The 20,363-nt window shown below is 38.9% G+C and overlaps 1 protein-coding gene across 1 annotated transcript; it reads left to right on the forward strand.

The window, feature by feature from the left end:
- The first annotated feature begins 2,333 nt into the window (after positions 1–2,333).
- On the forward strand, positions 2,334–12,316 carry syt10 (synaptotagmin X). The gene is made up of 7 exons (XM_034133593.1): positions 2,334–2,535; positions 3,201–3,597; positions 6,438–6,999; positions 8,487–8,607; positions 8,866–9,037; positions 10,133–10,262; positions 12,050–12,316. The coding sequence occupies exons 1-7, from the start codon at positions 2,334–2,336 to the stop codon at positions 12,119–12,121; spliced, it is 1,656 nt and encodes a 551-aa protein (XP_033989484.1). The 3' UTR covers positions 12,122–12,316.
- The last annotated feature ends 8,047 nt before the right edge of the window (positions 12,317–20,363 follow it).

Consider the following 20,363-nt stretch of genomic DNA (forward strand, 5'->3'; position numbering starts at 1 on the left):
TTTCACTATAAAATACCAAAATAATTGTAAAAGAACAAAATATTAGGGGAATTTGATTAGGATTCAACCTGTGGGGAATTTCATTATCTATGTAACATTTTTGGCAATCTATCTCATATACGTCAAGATGGTGGATCAGTTATTACTCTGACCTGGTGGTGGAGCTGAGGATCACTGAGGTCATGAGGATTCATCCTATGGGCACCATGAAGGTGTGTGTACACATTTCATCCAACAGTGGATGAGATATTTGACTCGCAATGTAAACCTCGAGAAAACGAAGGGGATCAGCAAAGTCAGTAAGATAAGACCATGCATGTATAGGCCCAGCTCAGAAATAGAGATTGAGATATATATAGAGCTTTTCTACCAGATGTGTTCTTGTTACATGCTATCCTGACTTGTAATCTCCAGGAATCCAAACACAGAGCTACCATTTCATAAACTGAATGCAGACATGTAAATGTGTCAATCTGGTTATGCGAAATGAGTTCACAGGAGGTGAACGTAAATCGGCAGAAAGACACTCCTGCTCCACACATGCTTTGACATTCATTTAAAATGTTGAACATACATACAGTGGAGGAAATAAGTATTTGATCCCCTGCAGATTGAAAAAAATCAGATATTTCCTTTCACATAAGCTTTAAAAAATGCTAAATCAGGAGCTTTGTCAAATATGAGGACATGGAAACTAAAAATGTATTGCAAGGATAAGGACACATTTGTGTCACATGTGAAAAGGCACAGAAACCACTCAAATTGTGTGGTTGTTCTTAATGATCACCTGGCTCTGGCTGGATTGCAAAAATTACTTTCTCCCCCCTGCTCCTGTTCTATTCCTTTGTTGAAATATTTCCTTCAGGACATGCATTGACCATGTAACCATGGTTCTGTTCGTCAATCTTGTATAGCAGCTGTTGCCTTTTTTTTTTTTTCTTCTTCTTCTTTTTTTGCCAAAGAAACTTCCAGTTTCCCTTGGCTACGGTTTTTTGCCCCCCATTGGCACACAGTGTACGATACATGAAAAGCACCAAGTGAAAGAACTGTGCACCTGCGGAGGCAAAAAGTTACCACAACATGTAAGCACGTTAAAAGTTATAAAAGACCTTGTTTTCATAAGGTTATCACAATCCAAGCCAATCCTTCAATTACTTTTTAACTAAATCAACTTTAACCTTGAACAGTTGTTAAGCATAATATACGCATCTGTGGTTATATTTTGATGAATTACAAAAAACATGACTTATGCAACTGTGCCAGACGAGAGCTCTTTGGATCACAACAAGCTGTGAGCAATCACAGTGATAGACTCAAGAGTGCAAAGGATAATCATTGCTTTAAAAACATTAATTAAATCGATTTTAGAGAGATGCATTATGGTTTTCCTTTTTTAGACTACATAACTGGTAGAATAATTAATTACAACAGCTTGCAACCTGGTCCGTAGAGAATTGAGTTATATTCGGAAAACTCATGGGCACTCAGAACTCATTTATTATAATTAAATTACAATACGAAAAGTGATCAAGAAATCTAAAGTTTAAACGTGAAAGCCTTCAACACCTTCATCTGAACATGTAATACTAAGTAGTAAAGTTATCAAATGCATGTAATTGAATTAAAAGGTATGATATTTGCCTCCTCATTGTAGTGCATTTTATAAAATAGCATTAAACTTGAGTAAAGTATAGAAATGTGACTGTACAGTAATTGAGCAAATGTACTAATATTCCACCATTGATTATATAGTTATGCAAGTATGAAAAAATTGTTTACATACAAATATATAGAAAATATGCAATGGAAAGCAGTATCATATGTAGTATTATGCACTATGTGCACACACACAATATTACTTGCTCAATTGCTTTTTAATGACACCTGTCAAGACCACGCATACAACATAATGAATATTAATACGTTTGATAATTTAGGGTAATGAAAAATAAAAACATATTTATCAGATTTATAAGAAAATGATTGGAATATAATCTCTTCATAGGTTTTATTGTGTTAACCTATAATGTTTCATTCATGTTTTATCATCTGGTCGCACCACAGGACTCACTCACTGACTCACTCAAGAACTAACTAGAAAAAGTAATCCCGTTACTGCCACCAGACCAACAGCACCACAGCGAGCTGATGCGCGTCGCTATTGGACGCAGCAGCAGGTTGGACTCCAGCTCCCCGCTGCCTGTTACTCAAACGCAGGCAGAGCGTGTGGCCAGTCGCTCGTGTTTGCGCGCTGGATATGGATCAGGACGCCGCGCGCCTCCCTGCTGTCACCCGCGGACGGGCTGCAATCTGCGGGGCGTAAAGGTGCCCAAATGAATCACCCCCTTCCCGGCTCCTCCGGCGGGCAATGGCTTAAAAGAAGAGACATGAGTGTCTGGACGGAGGAAAGCATCACCTTGTGCCAAAGGGCTCTACAAATCATCACGGATCTTTGTCTCACGGGACACGTAGACCGGGAGAAATGCTCGGATATATTTCCCGTGGAGAGCAACATACCAGGTAAAGGAAACGCAGGTAAATGCAATAAAGTCGTTTTTTCTTTCCCCAATTCCCTCAATTTAGCACTTTAGTTTGTCCCTTCTATACGAGATGCATGCAGTTTAAGGAAAAATAATAACTCAAACATTAGCTTTCACTTGTCTAAACTTTATCAAACCGTTTAGTTGTGTGTATTGTACCGTGTTGCTAAAGTATTTCTCCACCTGTTACGCATCTTGCTGCAGCTCAGTCCAAACTGATGAGAAAGCAACAGGTGGAAAATAGACTGAGGCATATGCAATCCTCTGCATTTCTCCCGTCTTTCTTTCAAGCTTTAACTTTTTAATCTGGGAATTAACTCAATGGCAGTTAGATTAAAGCTGCATGTATAGGCTTCACACTTTGCATTTTAATATGAATCTGAACAGGAAATGTCAGGAGCCGAAGGGAGATTTTTCTCCTGAACATGTGATTCTCTTGATGCTGTGGCTCCTTGCCTGAGGTTTTACATGACTTTATATTGTCCTGCTTTATCAAACAGGTGCACATGCTGCCCCCCCTTTCTTACAGCTGGCTTTCTCTCCTTTTTTCTCTTTCTCCCTTGCATGTTTGTCCGTCATATTTTGTCCCTTGCTTGCTTTCTCTTTTCCTGTTTACGTGTCTCTGTCTTCCTCTATGGGTCCCTCCCTGGTTACATGTAGACATCTCTATTAGTCTCCTTGCTGTGGTCGTGGGTTTCTGTGGCCTCGCCCTGTTGGTAGTCTCTCTCTTTGTCTTTTGGAAGCTGTGCTGGCCCATTTGGAGGAGCAAGACTCTATCAGGTCACGCCGAAAATGGCCTCCATGTGGGTTTCCCCGTGGCGCCTCCACCCCACTCCCCACCGCCCAGCGAGTGCAAGGCGCCAGAGGTGGAGAAGAAGTACCCGCTGGAGAGGGTGAAGGTGAATGGACGGAGCACGGTCAAGCTCCTGGAGGCGGCCATGAAGATCAGCCAGACGTCTCCGGACATCCCCGCCGAGGTGCAGACCGCCTTGAGGGAGAAGCTCAGCAAGCAGGCCAAGTTCCAGAGGCAGACCACCGAGCCAACCTCCTCCTCCAGGTACCTTACATGAACCCATGGGTGTCATTTATGATGGGGAGGCTGGGGCATGTCCCCACCACTTTGTTAAAGTATAATTTCATGAGAATTTGATCATGTATAATCGCGAGAACAGTTGATCTGTTCACACTTGGTGTATTTCTGGGGTTCCATAAAGTACAATTTGGACATGTGTAACATTTGTGCATGTGCTGAACAGAAACTTGAACAAAGTCTTGTCAAAGTTTCTTAAAGTTTAACATGACATGCACCTACGCTGTCATGTGGGGTTTGCGAGATGAAAGAGCTTAACCAGGTGTTCAGTTGCTTAAGGTGTAGCGAGCAAATAGTAGGCCTGCATACATTCGTTTTTTTCCCCCACCAGTGACCTCAATGCATGAACCCACTGATGTAGAAACTCCTTGTAACAACATTTTTTTGTATCTAATGCTGACAAATACAGCGGATTTCTGAACTTGCATTGGTTAACTTCCCCAAACCCATTCAACACAACTGATACAGAATGCAAAGGCTGCTCTGACAGATTGGACAGTGCAGCCAATGTCCTTGAGGTGCTTTGTGTCATGTAGAGCAGCGGCGGCTTTCAAATGACCTTGAAACGCTGGCACATGTTGAATCCTGTGTAGCGCTGTGTGACCAGCAGATAGAAAGACCTCCCACAGGCTCGTCAGCCAGACTCCGTGGTCTATCTTCTTGCTTTATTTCAAACCCTATAATCTCGTTAAACGTGTGTGAGACAAGCTGATGTGGTTGAGGCAGGAAGCAACCACAGTAATTAAACAAGCGGCTCTTGCTCCGCTTTGTTTTCCAGCACTGTGTTTAAACTCAAACGTCCATAATTAGCCGTGCTGTGGGGCGAGCTGTCATGGAGGAATATCGGTTTCTGGTGAGCAGCACTAGGCAGCTGCGCTCAGTTTCTCAGAGGACGCCATTGTCGACAATTGCTTTGGCTTGTCATAAAAGTTGGGATTTGATTAAATATGTAATAACTGTGAGACGTGAGAGCTAGCGCTTCATGAGTTTTACACCCACTAGGGATGCAGATGTAAAGGGTAAAGATTGCAACACCTACAGTATTAATCCATCAAGGTTCCCGTTGGAAGATAAATCCTGATTAACAGTTATTATTTCCTTTCAATGACAGAGTTCCCTACGGATGCTCTTAGCTCGAGTACCAACAGGTTGAAATAAACAAGGTCTTTCCAAATGTGCAATGATGCCGATGATTGGGATGCGACAAACAATATTATAAAAGTTGGTTTATGTTAGAAAGCCGATATCCTCACATTTATGAAACCTGAACCAGCAAATTTGGCATTTGGTTTTTAATAAGATTTAATTAACACTCAATAGTTTTTAATCATCATTTCACCTCTAAAATCATAAACATTCTGCCTTGAAAGTACACAGTGGCAATATGATTAGAATTTTTTTTTTCCTCATAATTTTTGGGCAGAAATAAGTCCTAGCACATTTTTGTTTATCTCCATAACCCGTAGATAAAAAAACACACACACCATTATCTCTTCATCTTATTAACCATTTATTTTTAAACATATTGTGAACAGGTAGCATTATAGTGTTAGTTAAAAAAACGAAATAATGTGAAATAAAGAATGAGATCTTTCTGTAGTTCATGAATGCATTATTGAAAACTGAAACAGAAAGCACTTAAAAGGGTGTATCTCTTGTGTCAATAGTTGACTTGTGTGTATGTTATGGTTTTAAAAGAATTCAAATTAAACAACGCACTACTATACTGTCTCGTTAGTATTCAGTGTGTATAGTTTGTATTTCAAGCTGTTCTTTTCCCTTGGGGTTTTTCTACTGGCTCTTGGACAAAATGCTCCCTTCTATGTTGTTGACAATACTAGATTGGACTAAGTATTCAATTTCCAGCTGTGCTTCTGGTGCCATACTATTTGTGCCCCGGCTGTCAGATCGCTGCCATTGTCTTCCTGTCATAAAGGAGGAGCGCCAGTTGCTAGGTGACAAGATTCGTGAGTCAAACACGGCCTTGTTTTTTTTGTCGTTTCACAGAAATGTCCAGCATTCAGGTCATTTGTATAAGAGCCCAAATGTGAATGCCTGTAATGTTTTTCATTTTATTTTCCAAAACAAGGATGAAGAAAACCTTACGTTTGTTCACTTGATGGAGAAAATAAAGGATGTTGAATTTACTTTGAAGTATGTCAGTTATTAGGGCGTGAGTTTATGGAAATTCAGCCACTTTTAGAAGGCAAAAATCGACAATATTAAACCCCCAGGAAGACTGTTGGGCTTCAAAGGCAATTTTCGTAACGGATTTACAACCTCCATGGCAGTCACACACATTTTTCATTTAGCTTACTTTGGGAAAGAGGCATCCTTAAATCAACGGTAGATAGATTTTCCAGTAGAACAGAAATCCACATCAAACGCTGTATTTATTTCTCTTTACATATCCATGGACAATATGTGTGGATCGTACAGTAGGATTGGAAAGGTTAGTCATTAAAGTTATGACTTGCCAACAGGCTTTAAGCATACTAAACAATATGCCTTTAAATAGTTATTACTGTAAAGTGTTGGGACTACATTTTTCAGCATTTGTTCAGGTAGTATTTATACTTTTCAGCTAGATGTTCATGCCTCTCTCTTAACACCAACATGACCAACCATTTTTGGAGCTCTTCAAGAAAATATGGTCACACATATCATGGGCAGCACGTAATTATGCATGAGGTTTGTCAGATGGGGTTCTTACTGACAAACCATTAGTGCCCATCACAACAAAAGCCAGTCATGCACAACACTGTCACTTCAGACATTTACCAGATGCCCTTTACCCTTTCCAACAGGCACAATTCATTCCGGCGCCACCTGCCTCGTCAGATGAATGTCACAAGTGTCGACTTCAGCATGGATAAAGTGCCTCTTCGCCAGTCCTCAACTGTGAGCATTGGAAGAATAAAACCAGAACTCTACAAGCAGAAATCGGTGGACTCAGAGGATGGGCCCAAAGAGCCCGTGGAGACGTGCGGAAAGCTCAGCTTCTCGTTGCGCTACGACTACGAGGAGCAGTCGCTGGTGGTGACAATCCTCAAGGCCTTGGAGCTGCCTGCCAAAGACTTCACGGGCACCTCCGACCCTTACGTTAAGATCTACCTTCTACCGGAGAGGAAGAAGAAGTTCCAGACGCGCGTCCATCGCAAGAACCTGAACCCTACTTTCGACGAGAGCTTCTGTTTTCCTGTGTCTTACGATGAGATCTGCAACCGCAAGCTGCACTTCAGCGTCTACGACTTCGACCGCTTCACCAGCCACGATATGATTGGCGAAGTGGTGGTGGACAACCTCTTTGAACTCTCTGATCTTTCCAGGGAGGCTGTAGTGTGGAAGGATATTCATGCAGCAACTATGGTGAGTTGGCGTTCACTCCAACACACTGCCAAATCCTGACATATGGGGACACTTTTTTTCTATTTACGGAATAATTCCGATTTATTTTGCTATCACTGTGTAAATGGGAACTTATACTGTTATTACGAAGGTCTTAATATGAAGTATTGCGCTGATTCACTTCTAATACCCCAAATCCATCAACATTGTCGACAGAAATGGCAGGTGGAACACATTGGCTGATGAAAAGCATTTCCCACAGCATGAATTATGCAAACACCCACACACATTTCGCAACTGCTGGGTATTCCGTGGATATAAATATAGCAACAGGGAGTAAAATGATCCAATTGCAAGATGCATGAACTGCAGCAGTATTTTCTCAAGCTTAAAACTATTTACATCAACAAGGGTATTGCATTCTGTGGATAGCATCCTCTCATGCGAGGGGGTAATTTAGTCCAGAATAAATATCTCTCCCACATCAACACTTCATCACTGTTTACTCAAGAGCCTCGGCTTTATTTATGAATGTTTACATTGTCATAAACACTGAGCCACTGCCAGGTTCATAATAGCTTCTGTATACTATATTGAAAGCAAGATAATAACTATATATATAACAGACTGAGTAGAGATGATTCTATACATTCTCATGTTGTTTATTTACATTATATATTCTATAGTTGAGGTTATGGAAACACTGATATAGAAAGCTTACCCACAGGTGTTTTTATCTATATAAAAGAAAGCTGAATGAAGGTGTTGGTAGTGGGCATGGATTTTTTTTTTTTTTACAGTTTAAACATTTGCAGGATATTTAAAATAGATGCTGATGGATTTCAGCGATATTTGGTGTCGAGTTAAGTAATTTGTTGCGATAAAATATAAATATGATAGTCTTTGGTGAAGCACTGGACTTTGTGTACTGAATGAGAACAAGAATAATGAAGAATGTGTTTTTTATATTGACTAGGGAGGATGAACATTTGGGTTTATTCTAGGTCTTAATCATTTCCAGATAAACATATATTCATTCCTGATTGCTCTGCTGGTTTTAAGTATTTAAACTAGCCAACAGAGTATCATTTGCAAAGTTTTGGACAAATACAAATGTTTACCTGATGATGGCGCTGGCTTAAAAGTCAGGAGATGACCAGAGATAACCTTAAAAATGGCAACCCCATGGTGGTGCTAGAGGAAAGTACTGGGTCTTTATCAAAGAACAGAGTATTCATCATCTTGTGGCCACAAATGTCCGTCTGTTTGGTCCAAAGTAGTGAGTCCTCTGACATTGCCACCTTTAGAGACAGCCGTGGCGAAAAACCCAAATAGCTAATTTCACATTAGAAACTAGCGACTAACAGCACACAAGAAACTGCAATTTGCAGCCCGTCATGCCGGTAAATGTTAAGTACCAGCTATCAAAATGATTCCTCCCTATTTGCTGACCTGTTTTCACAGAAGGGGATCATTTAAAATGCATTTATTTTTGTTTTGTCCTCCAGGAGAGTGTTGACCTGGGTGAGATTATGTACTCGCTGTGCTACCTCCCCACAGCAGGCAGAATGACCCTAACTGTCATCAAATGCAGAAACCTCAAAGCCATGGACATCACAGGCTCGTCAGGTAACCCCACAGCGAATTAGACAGGCCTCACATGAAAAGAACATAAAGAAATCTTACTTTGCTGAACAGAGACAGCAGGTAGCCACTTAGAAATAATCATTTGGAGGAGAAAGAAATAATTGTATTATAATTTGTCAGGGAAGGCTGTACTTTAAATGTTGAAACTGATATGAAAGGCACGGTGCATGGAACATTCAGCATTATTTGTATTGTATGTTTTTGATGTTATCATCACATGACAGTAAATATGTCTTCCAGACCCTTATGTGAAGGTCTACCTGATATGTGATGGACGGAGGTTAAAAAAGCGAAAAACAACCACCAAGAAAAGCACGCTCAATCCTGTCTACAACGAGGCCATCATCTTCGACATTCCCCCGGAGAACGTGGAACAAGTCAGTCTGTCCATCATGGTGATGGATTATGATCGGTGAGTGGAACAGTCACTACATGTTGTCAACATCTGTAGTACATGCTAATGTGTCTGTAGTCGTATATACGTATATCTACATGCAAATGTGAGAATAATTATGATTTTTGGACTGGTTTTAGAAGGCAAAACAAGACAGACATTCGTCCAAACTATGCACAAAATCCTTAAAATCAACAGGCAACAAAACCATGGACATCCTATAAAACAAAAAACAGAAATGAACTTCAAAATCTTGTCATAGTATCTTCCTTTTCTTAACAATCTATATTTCCTGGAAGCATTCACAAGAACAATAAAAAGAGCTAAAATATAGGCACCAACAACACAAAAAAGCGTGAATTCTCAATAGCAGCGATGCATGATGTTCATGCATTTACACACACACACACACACACACACACACACACACACACACACACACACACACACACACACACACACACACACACACACACACACACACACACACACACACACACACACCACACACACACCACACACACACACACACACACACACACACACACACACACACACACACACACACACACACACACACACACACACACACACACACAACCTTGACATCCATGTTAGCCTCCTCGGGGGGGACAAATGTGGATTGAGTGGGAAAAGTGTTTGTTGCTGTATAGAGCATTGTACCAAACCCAGTTGGAGAGTAACCGCCCACAACCTGTCTGCCATTTGAATTTGTCATCCTAACTACCAGTTAACAAAGTTCTGACATTTAAAATCTCCTCTGAAGTTTGACTGCCTGTTGTTAAGCAGAAGGTTTGTTCAAATGAAGGTCCTTAAATGAGCTTCTGGCTATGCTGCCCAAACTTGAAGAACTTCCGACTCTTAGCGATTCATTTATTTAATCTAAGACAGGTTAAAAATGCATTTTCTTTTAAAAATTGTACTAATTTTCAAGATTCAAGGCTTTTATTGTCATTTCTGCATAGCTACACTGTAGTTATGACAATGAAAATCTTAGGTCACAGGCTCCTCCAATTTTCAAGATTGATATAGGTATGAGTTTTACAATGTGGATCAAAATGTGTGTTAATGTGTGTGTTTCACTGCTAACAGGGTCGGACGCAATGAAGTGATTGGTGTGTGTCACTCCGGGCCAGAAGCAGAGGGTCTTGGACGAGATCACTGGAACGAAATGTTGGCTTACCCGCGGAAGCCCATCACACACTGGCACGCTCTGGGAGAGGTACACACACTTCTTTTTATCCCCGACTCCATTTTCCCTCAATCTCAGATCATTCTTATATACAGAGCTTTATAGAAGCTCCTGAATATGACACGGGAAGATTATGCAATGCAAGGAAACAAAACATCAAATTAATCAAACTTCCTCCTCCATTCCCATTGGAGAATACATTACATTTTTCTTTGATGTTCTTATTTAAAAACACTAATCTCCCCAATGTGCCTGTATTTGTTTTGTAGAACAAATCTGAGGAAAGATTACTGGAATAACTCAGATATTGAAGTGATGAACAACAACAAAAATAGTAAAAATGCCCTATACTGTACAAAAATTGTTTCACTCTTACCTTTAAGTAAAAAAAAAAACCTCAAATGTAAAGAGACCCTGGCCGATGTTCAACATAATCAGCAGCAGATGTTTTTCTCTTGACTGCTGCATCCTTGAGGTATTTTGAACAGTAAAAAAAACAGTAATAAGATACCATGTGTATATACTGTAAGACAGCCTATCCCTCCCCCCTTCAAGTGCAATTTCATATTTTAAATGTTATCAATGTCTCTTCCTCTTATGCCACACCCACTCACCATCTGACGAATAGGAAGACACAGGTGACTACCCATTTTCAGTGGTAAATCTACTTTAAAAGCTTTCGTAGAAAAACTGTGATCATAAGCAAAAACCATATCCTCTGTGGCTCTTGTTAAACATTGATCTGTAAAAAGCACTCGTGAGGAGACGGGCAGCCTTAACTTAGGTTATATTGATTATCGATATACAGTATCTTTTCTTGTGAACAATAAAATAGGATTTTACTGGTTTAACAGGTGTCTAACATTTAGGATTGTGAAGGTGAAAATCCCACTTGTGGATCAGTTGAGTTATATTTCTATTTTTATCGTTTATCCCCACTGTGCTGGAATCTTTTGTGAAAGCCTTAAATCCAAGATCACAGCTGCTGTTCTCTAGCATTACATATTGTATCCTCGATATTCAATGCATGTCTTTAGAAAATTCAACTCTTCCCCTCCTTTGGCCAATTTTCTTAATATTAACAAAATACACAAAAACGGTATCTTGCCACAGCTGATGTCAAAGTTGTTGCCAGTGTTCAAATAACTATTCATATCCTTTATTCAATTAAAAGTGCTTTTACCTTGATGTCAAAACATATTTAGTATATATGTACTTAACTAATAGTCAAAGTAAAAGCACTTGTTCTGCAGAAGAATGCCACCCATATTTGATTTGTTTTTCATAAGGTTGTGAAAGTGTTGCATGAAGAAGCATTTTTCTGATTTAGATAATGTTCTGATTATTAATGTAAATGACCTAAAACACCTGTTGTAAGTGAAATGATGTGAAATATTGGATAATCTTATTTTACCTCTAACAGTTCTTCCATTAGTTTATTCTTCAGTTAGTCAAATGTGTTAATGCATTTTAATTTGATAAATGAGAGTAGAAGTAGCATTACCTCAAAAGGTAACTTAATTTCGGCACTTGAGAAAATGTACTTACAGTTACTTTCCACCACTGGTTGTTGCATACCTCCACTTAAGGACAACATGCATTGATAAGCTGCTTAATTAGCTGCAGATACACTATTACAAAAAGTACACAGGCACACAAAAGAAGAAATGGTCAACACTGCAGTAGTAAGTAATAGTACGTTTACGTTTTTTTGCATATGATCACAGTACATCCTGATGAGGGAACTTACCTGTTTATTTAACACATATTGATGAAAGAAAGCCTCTATATACGTGTTGTGATATCTTACCTTGCAGTGGCCTGGAAGAGCAGCAAGCTTTGAGAGTCAAGGTTCGTGTCCTTCTCCCAAACCTCCGCAGACACCCTGACGATCGCAGGTAGAGTGGAAACACACCAGCCCTGTGAGGAAGCAGGCAGTCGCTAAGAAGTTGTGTAGCTTATGAGTCTCTTGTGAGCATGTTGTATGACAATTCATTCTGACGCCTTTCTTGTATGTTTATGAAAAACAAGTATTGAAATTGAACTCGGGTCCTTCACATGCTCTCTGAGCTGGCTATGCACAGCACTCACTCTCATGCAGTTTAATATTTTGTTTTTCATACACCTGCTTTGAAATTCTCATCAAGGCTTAACTAGCCAAAAATGTTCATAGACCTCATGAATGGTAGGCCCCCCTGCAAGAAATCATTGGTGATTAACTTGCAACCTTTTCTTAAACTTTTTTTCTGGCTCTAGAGCTCTATAGGGACTTAGCATTTTGCTTTGAAAATGGCACAAAGTTAAAGGGCTACCCTCCTCAATAATGCCATTAAAACATAGATAGAACACAGTCAATAAATCCAGTGCGTCTTGATTCAGGTTTTGGCTGAAGAATGAATGTGACTGAGGGTAGTTTTCATCCTAGAAGACTTTTTCTCTTGTTAAGTTGGAAATACAATTGATAACGCTTACATCTAACCTCTGTCTTGCTAATCCAAGGACAGGTATATGAGCCAAGTAACATGATGAAATAGTCATGTCTTACATTTTCCTTATTATTATTGCTAGCTCTACACTGACATACAAGAACAATGTCTCTTTCATGGTATGGGTGCTGACTTTTTCTGCCTAGGATAGCTACTTAAGCCTCAGCCTTTTAGCATGATATCAAGTACTGTATGTGGTCATCTGGTTTTTGGTTTGAAACAGACGTATTAAAAGCCAACCAGCGACAGTGGCTGCGGTCTTTATTGCTCAGGCAGTTTGAAGTCACCAAAAAGTATTAATGAAAAGACTATTTGACCGCAGCCAGCATTCAACAAACTCATGAAGCTAACGTTAGCTTGATTATTTAGCTAGCAGATCAAATCTGCTAGCTAAAGAAATCATACCCAAATTATTGGCTGTTTTGTCAACCTCTGACTACATTAGAGGGCCCATTGTGAGGAAGAAACAGCCGCAAATCTGCCTCCATTTGTCATTGTTCACTGCAGGATATGCTCTCTGAAAATGGAAAGCTTAACACGCAACGGTAGCAAAAGAGAGTGTAGCTAAGCTAACAATAAGCCAAACAACACCAAAAAAGCAAAGTAGAGTAACACTGATAGTTATCAAATTACTATTTCAAAACTAGTAAGAACAAGAATCCACAATTATATTTACAACAACTGTTCACGAGGTACCAATTCAGGGATTATAATCCATAAAACATTTGAAAATATTATACATGTTTTTTCCATTAAGCCAGAATTGAACTTCACAGACACTGATTCAGTTTCTCCTTACATGTGACTCATAATAATAATATATTACTAAGAAACCAACATAGCAAATGTACTGTTACAGTACCTTACTTGCACATGCATATGATGATGCTTTTCCCCCCACGCTGCCCTAAATATTTAAAAGAAATATTGTTACTTGTAGCATGCCTCACACCTCTTTAAAAACAAAATGAGGGAAAATAAAAGAAATAAGTAAGAGTATTTCAAAACTTTGTGTTTACATCTGTATATATTCTTGTCAATGGCACTGTTTGTACATATTCAAAAGTGAAATATAAGAAGTTGTTGTGAACTTATGGAGGTAGACATCACAATGTATTTCTATTGTTTGGTGATAATTTGAGAAGCTCAGACTTATTGAGTAAGATTTATACACGTTGTGCAATAGTTGTGAACAATTAGTTAAACAGGAGACCCAGTGAAGCCAACTCTATCTTATCAACTTATTCCATGTTTAGAGCTTTGAGCTGTGATTGTTTGCATATTGGTTTTATTATATATTATATCTAATAATATATAACTATATTGAGCCAGAACAACTGCAACTGCTGTCATGATGTGTACAGTTTGTAATAACTTTTGTAACACTTCAAAGTAAACATTTGGAATATGATTTATTGTATCTGTTTCATATGTATTTTAACAAAATAAAAAATAAATGAAGAGTCCCAGCATGTGTCTTTTTGTGTCTCGGTAGACTGAATTCATATTTTGAGTGCTTGTTTTCCTCACAAGCTTATTTCTAATACGTTTCTCTTACTTGTTAGGTTTATTTTATCTGTCATTTTTACAAACTTTGTTCATTTGGGTTTTATGGGGGGCAAATTCCAAGTTACACACATATCTACCACTCCACTTGTAACAGTCAAATTTAAATACCTGGCCTTTTTAACAAGTTACAAACTGAATCCAACAACAAGGTGAAAATGATTCAGTCTATAATTGATTATTATACATATTAGGTTGTTCTTTGCTGGATAGAAAGCAGTGTTGTCTGAATTTGAAAATGAAGAATGACAGACAAGAGCCATCTTACATTGTAGTGCTGAACAGCAGGAAAATAATAAACATTTCTTGTTGGATTTCCCCAATAAAGTGTAGCGTTTCATAGTCTTTTTCTGTATATATTTTATAAATGTATTATATATTTATTTATATAGCATATTTCGAGGCAATCAGATGCTCCTCTTAGTGCTTTACAAGTCACCGACATAAATTAGGATGCTAAAAGTAGGAACATTTTCATAAAAAAACATAATGATCAACACAAAAATTTGAAGATAATATTAATTTATTACCTTATAAACCAATATAAAATAAATAAGAAAACTGCCCTTTCTCCAAACACTTCTCACATATCATGCATGCGGCCTCCTTCACCCGCTGCTAACACTCAAGATTAAAAGCAATTAATAGATGTTGTATAACACCTCCTTTGAGCTACACAGGTCCCTGAGTTTGTGAAATGCTTTTAAGAAGCTCGTCAGATAGGTGGTACCTTCTTTTTCATCTTGCATCCGTTTGATATGACAAACATGAAGAGAATATTTTGATCTCTGGTGCAGTGTGACATGAAGAACAACCACTTCCTTTTGATCTGCGATATTGGACTGAAACAGACAAAAGGGTTCTGTTGCATTAGTCTCCCTGGCAATGAAAGCCGCCCACTCTCTGAACACTAAACCCATATTTAGAGTGGAGTTGTAGCTTTAGTTAGCAAGGGCTAATAGCTCCACGTGGTGATGCTTGTAATTAAAGCTTTGCCATTTCCTGAATGCTTGTTTGAGCTGGGTGTTTAACACCTCTGCTCCATGAAGGCTCAGAGGGAGATTGGACTGGTCTGAACAATGCATCTGAAGGATTACTCACAATTTGGGGGTCAATTATCCATCATAGTTTTTTAAACCGTCTACAGAGAGGATTTAAAATAAAGATGAGAGCCTCTTTCATATTCTACTCTTGTGTCTTATTTAGAATAAATTGTCACATTTAATTATGAATCAAAAATGTATCAAAGAGCCTCAGTAATGACCTTATTTGAATGTTATCAAGAAATATGGAGCAAGAAGTGTCTGTACATATCTGTCTGCTTTCATTTACCAAGAAAAAAAACCTCAGAGCGAACGATATCGCCATGCACAGACAGGTCTGCTTTATTATAGCTCAATTTTCCATGCCGTGTTAGGTACAAAAGGTTAAGGGTGAACTCATTAATACCGAGGTAGCAAGGGCTCGTTTTATTCTGGGAACTATTACGGTTAAAGGGGTAATGGGCAGGCAGTTATGTAACGCCACCAGCCATTACAGCCCAACCGTCATTTTCATGTCTCCATTAAAGAGAAAAAACTCATGGCTCTCAGGTACATTTTCAGAGCACAGTTGGATAACAGCATGAGAATACGATTATGGTTTCCAGGATACTGGACATGAGGATTGATAATTACATATAATTTAACCACAGTCAAGGAAGGCATGGTCTCACAATCTTTGTATGTAACTTATATAAATAGTATCAGTTATATCCTGCACAAAAGGTTATTTATTATATATATTTGAAATGGGCCACGATAAATACTTATATAAATTCTGAGTGCTTATTCGACCACTGAATATTATTCATTGTCCGTAGAGTGAAAGTAACACCCTCTGACATGCAGGAACATCTGCTGAGAGTCGGCAAAGCTTGATTTCTGTCTGCCAGCGTTTCAGAGGCTCGTCTAAATCCTGATCACTGATCCCACATTACCAGTCCTCTCCTGTCTCAGTACACAGGGGGGGGGGAGACAGAAGAAGAGTAGACGGGTTGAGTTTTGCCTGGAGTAAAAGGACCCAAGACTAAAACTTTTTTTTAAACGCTTGTATTTTAAGTGCATATGTTGTTTTAGTGGTGGCATGAAACAGACAGCAGAGTGATATTTGTTGCCGCATATTTACACGATTCCTGTAACAATGGGATGGACTTATCGTGTTTATTGATTGCCTTTATAGCCCATAGCGGGATTTAAATGAAAGTGCCGAAACAGACAAATCCTGATTTGCATCACGACATAAGTTTAAAAAAAAGGAGAATGACGGCGTCAACATTTCCTCAAACAGGTTCTTCCAGAGTTTCAAGGCCCTGATGGCAAAAGCTCTGCCTCCCTTTTCAGGGTCATACGTCTGAAAGAGATAGGACCACTGCTCAAGGATCTCAAACTATTCAAGCGTTCATAAGGGATTAAAAGTCCTAAAATATAATCTATGAAGAACTTCAAAAAGTTCCTCAATACGATCTTTAAAACAACCCTAAAACAATAAAAGGGAGCTAATGTAAAGAAGCTAAGACGCTAGCAGCTACCAGCACTGTTGTCCTGGACTTACGATTGCCTTCACCAAAGGATTCAAGAAACAGAGGAAGAAGAGGAAATAAAGGAAGAAGACGACCCTTGAGACATTGTTTTTGGAGCGAGACCATAGATTTGCTATCCGAGATGCAGGCTCATTGCTCTCCAGAAAATGATAAACTCCAATTTTGTAATTGTTGGGGCAGATACTAGCTAACAAGGGACAAGCAGCGTTGTACATATGTGATAAAATAACTCAAAGCATTTCAATTCATGGAAACCTTATATAACCTGTTGAAGCGTTTGAAAAAAATGCAGAAAAGGAAAGCCTCCAACGGTGTACTGTAACAAGCCTTTACCCTCACTAGCAGAGGAGATAAAAGGCAGTGAAGCCTGCTTTACGAAGACAGAGGAGGCTACATATTGATGTTAGAGACTATAAATAGATGTTTTACCCCGTGGGTAAGAACACAGGAATCCTCTCATTACTTTTCTTCCTTCAATTGATTTGTCTTGACAGAAATGTCTAACAACAACAATGCCCCTGAAGCACAAATTATGTAATTACCTTATGTACATAAAGTATATTCATATTGACACATATTTGTAAAAGGAGAGAGAAGACCAAAGGAGGTTATTTCCCCCTTTCCGTTTTCCCATACAAATATTTTTCTTTTATCCTCACATAAAATAAAGAAAGAAACATGGCACTCTCAGATAATCGTTAAGACCTTTACTGTAGGTTGAGTTACAGCTAGCAATTTTGGAATGTGTTCAAAATGTACCTAAAATCCAGAAGTAATTGGATTTATTGTCAGCTTTTTCTCAGTAGTATTTAGATTAGCTGCAGACAAACAGATACACACATGCTTAAGCACACACGCACACACACACAAGACCCCTTATACTTAGCAGAGATAATAATACTGTCACTTTCAGAAGACTGTCATTATTAACGGCTACAGGTGGAAGGGTCAACAAACAAAAGAAACCTCAGAGACTATTTATTCACAATGAGGGGGGACCACAGAATATATTCCATTCAAATGACCTTTACAATCTAGAAGACACTAACAAGATACTTTTGAGCAGCAATCTAACTTTTACTGTGTATCATTGGATAAAGAAAGTGTTGTGTTAACATCACACGCCAAGAACAAACTGATTATTTGTACAAAGCGAAAAGAAAGCACATCTCTGCTTCACCATGTTTGGCCCTGCTTATGAGATCAGTATTGATCACTCTCACACTACCAGGGATAAAGACTGAAGCCATTCAATTCCTCCTAAAGATTTTCTATCCATCCCTGCTGCTGTGTTTGCCTCTGAACCAGACAAGTATAAAGCCCTGTTTCAAAAATAGACCGAAGCCGGTAATTAGGACATTGTGGCCGCCACTGAGATGGGAAGAACACTCAGCAGGTGTGAGCATGTCACAGTGGAACCAATGGGCTGTGTGTGCAAACAGGACCCTACAGCTGCTGCATTTACATGATGCCGAGCAGAGGTGGAGGAGTCGGCATGAATCACCGGAGAGGCGTAGAGGACACCGCGGAGGATGTGAGCATGAATATAAATGCATCCGTTTATCAAATGCCTCTCACGCCGTCAGAGGTACAACTCATCCAGCACAGCCTGATTCATAACCGCAGACACATCCAAATTAAAAACAAGTGGGCTGGGACACATTTTTCAGTGGATCCCAGTTATACAGACGTGCACAAACAATTAAAATGCATGATAAACCCAATTCCATCAATATCTGCATTGTTGTTCACATCTGAGAAGACTTTAATTAGTTAGATTAATAACACTTCATGGACCTCATTGTAATATATCTCAACTTTTAAAAAGATAAAATGTACTTTTTCTATTCATTTTGTCGAAGTCTTGATGTTTAATAATATCTTTTTGAGACATTTTCTGACTTATAACCTCTCCCAGAAACTTTTCTCTGACATTTGTACTGTCTTTTAAGTCAAGTACATACATAATCTATTCAATTACTCCTTGACAAAAAGTGATTGTCCACCCATATGCGTCATATTGAGTCTCTGTTCAAATTTAGTTTGGCATACTTATGATTTGAACACAATCAACTCTTTTAAAATAGTCCCATCTTCACGTCAGTATTAGTCTGAACCCTGAACTAGTTATAGTAGGTAGCAGGTCTGTGATGTCAGTTGTATCTTAATTGTTTTATTTATGAATGAAAAGCTCCTACACTCCAGCGATGAGTCACAGTTATGACCTACATCCGTACAATGTGTTTGTGGGCGAAACAAGAACAGCACACACACACTCTGAAAATGACTCACTCTCAGGCCCTGTGAATTGTACCAATACATCTGTATTTCCAACGCTGAGCACGAGTCCTTTTATTGAACACAAGTGATACAGCCTCAGATAGGAGGTATGTCAATGGTGTCTACTTTTGAAACTGAAAAACTGCAATTGAAATAAAGCACTCTTCACTAACTTTGGATGAGATTATAATTGCACCGCTTGGTAAACCAAGGCTGACTTTCAGTTTGGTTTAATGTTTCAGATTTGTGAACCATGCCTAATGACTAGTTTCATTATTGATTGATCTGTATATCATTTTCTAGATTAAAGATTTATCGTTGGAAAAATGGCCAGTGCATTATACTTTCAGTTTTGGTACTTTAAGCATATTTTGAAGCTAATACTTTTGCACCTAATTTATTATTCCTTTTACTTATTAAAGACAAGTCATTCAGCTTCAGATTGGAGGTGTTATGGCAATAGTGTCTTTTGAAACTGAAAAAGGACGAAGCTGGAACTCTTCACTAACTTTGGAGGAGCCTGTGACTTAAGATGTTCATTGTTATATAGCTACTGTTGGGGAAATATTTTCCAAGGCCCATAACTTTGACCCAGTTTACCAGTTCATACTGTCCTGACTGAGCACAGGCACCTGTAACCTTGGCTGCTGTGCTCTCAGTGTTTTGTCTCCCTGTTCCTGCCTGTTGGCGTCGGCTGATAGAGGTGTTATGGTTCTATCTTGTTATGCACAATGTTGATTATTCTCTCTGAACTAGCTAAATACATGGGTCTGGGGTAGATTTCTTCAGAATTGATTGTGGCATCTCAACTGTGTGGTCAGATCGTGGCCCGTGATATGTCTTGTGAATTCTCCGTCCGAAGCTCCAAATAAACCGTCAGTGTTTGCCATCAAAGCTCCAGCTCTCCATCGTGTCTCTCTTTGAGTCCTTACAGTATCTGTGGGGGAAACTTCTGAAGCAATTGGAATTGCTTCAGAAGTTTCCCCCACAGCTACTGTGTAAATGACAACAAATCCTTTGAATCTTAAATAAAAGATCTGAGTGCTTTTATAGAGACTGTGTATATGTGAACTGCATATAGACTCGTATTGCACTATTCCACTTTTTTTTACTCTCACTTTTCTTTTCTTTTTTTTAACCATTTTTCTTTTTGTATTACTTTTAATATAGTATATTTCAATATTGGTTAATATTGTCTGCTTATCTGTATTATTGTGT

Source organism: Trematomus bernacchii, unplaced genomic scaffold, assembly GCF_902827165.1.
Source record: "Trematomus bernacchii unplaced genomic scaffold, fTreBer1.1, whole genome shotgun sequence".
Classification (NCBI taxonomy): Eukaryota; Metazoa; Chordata; class Actinopteri; order Perciformes; family Nototheniidae; genus Trematomus; species Trematomus bernacchii.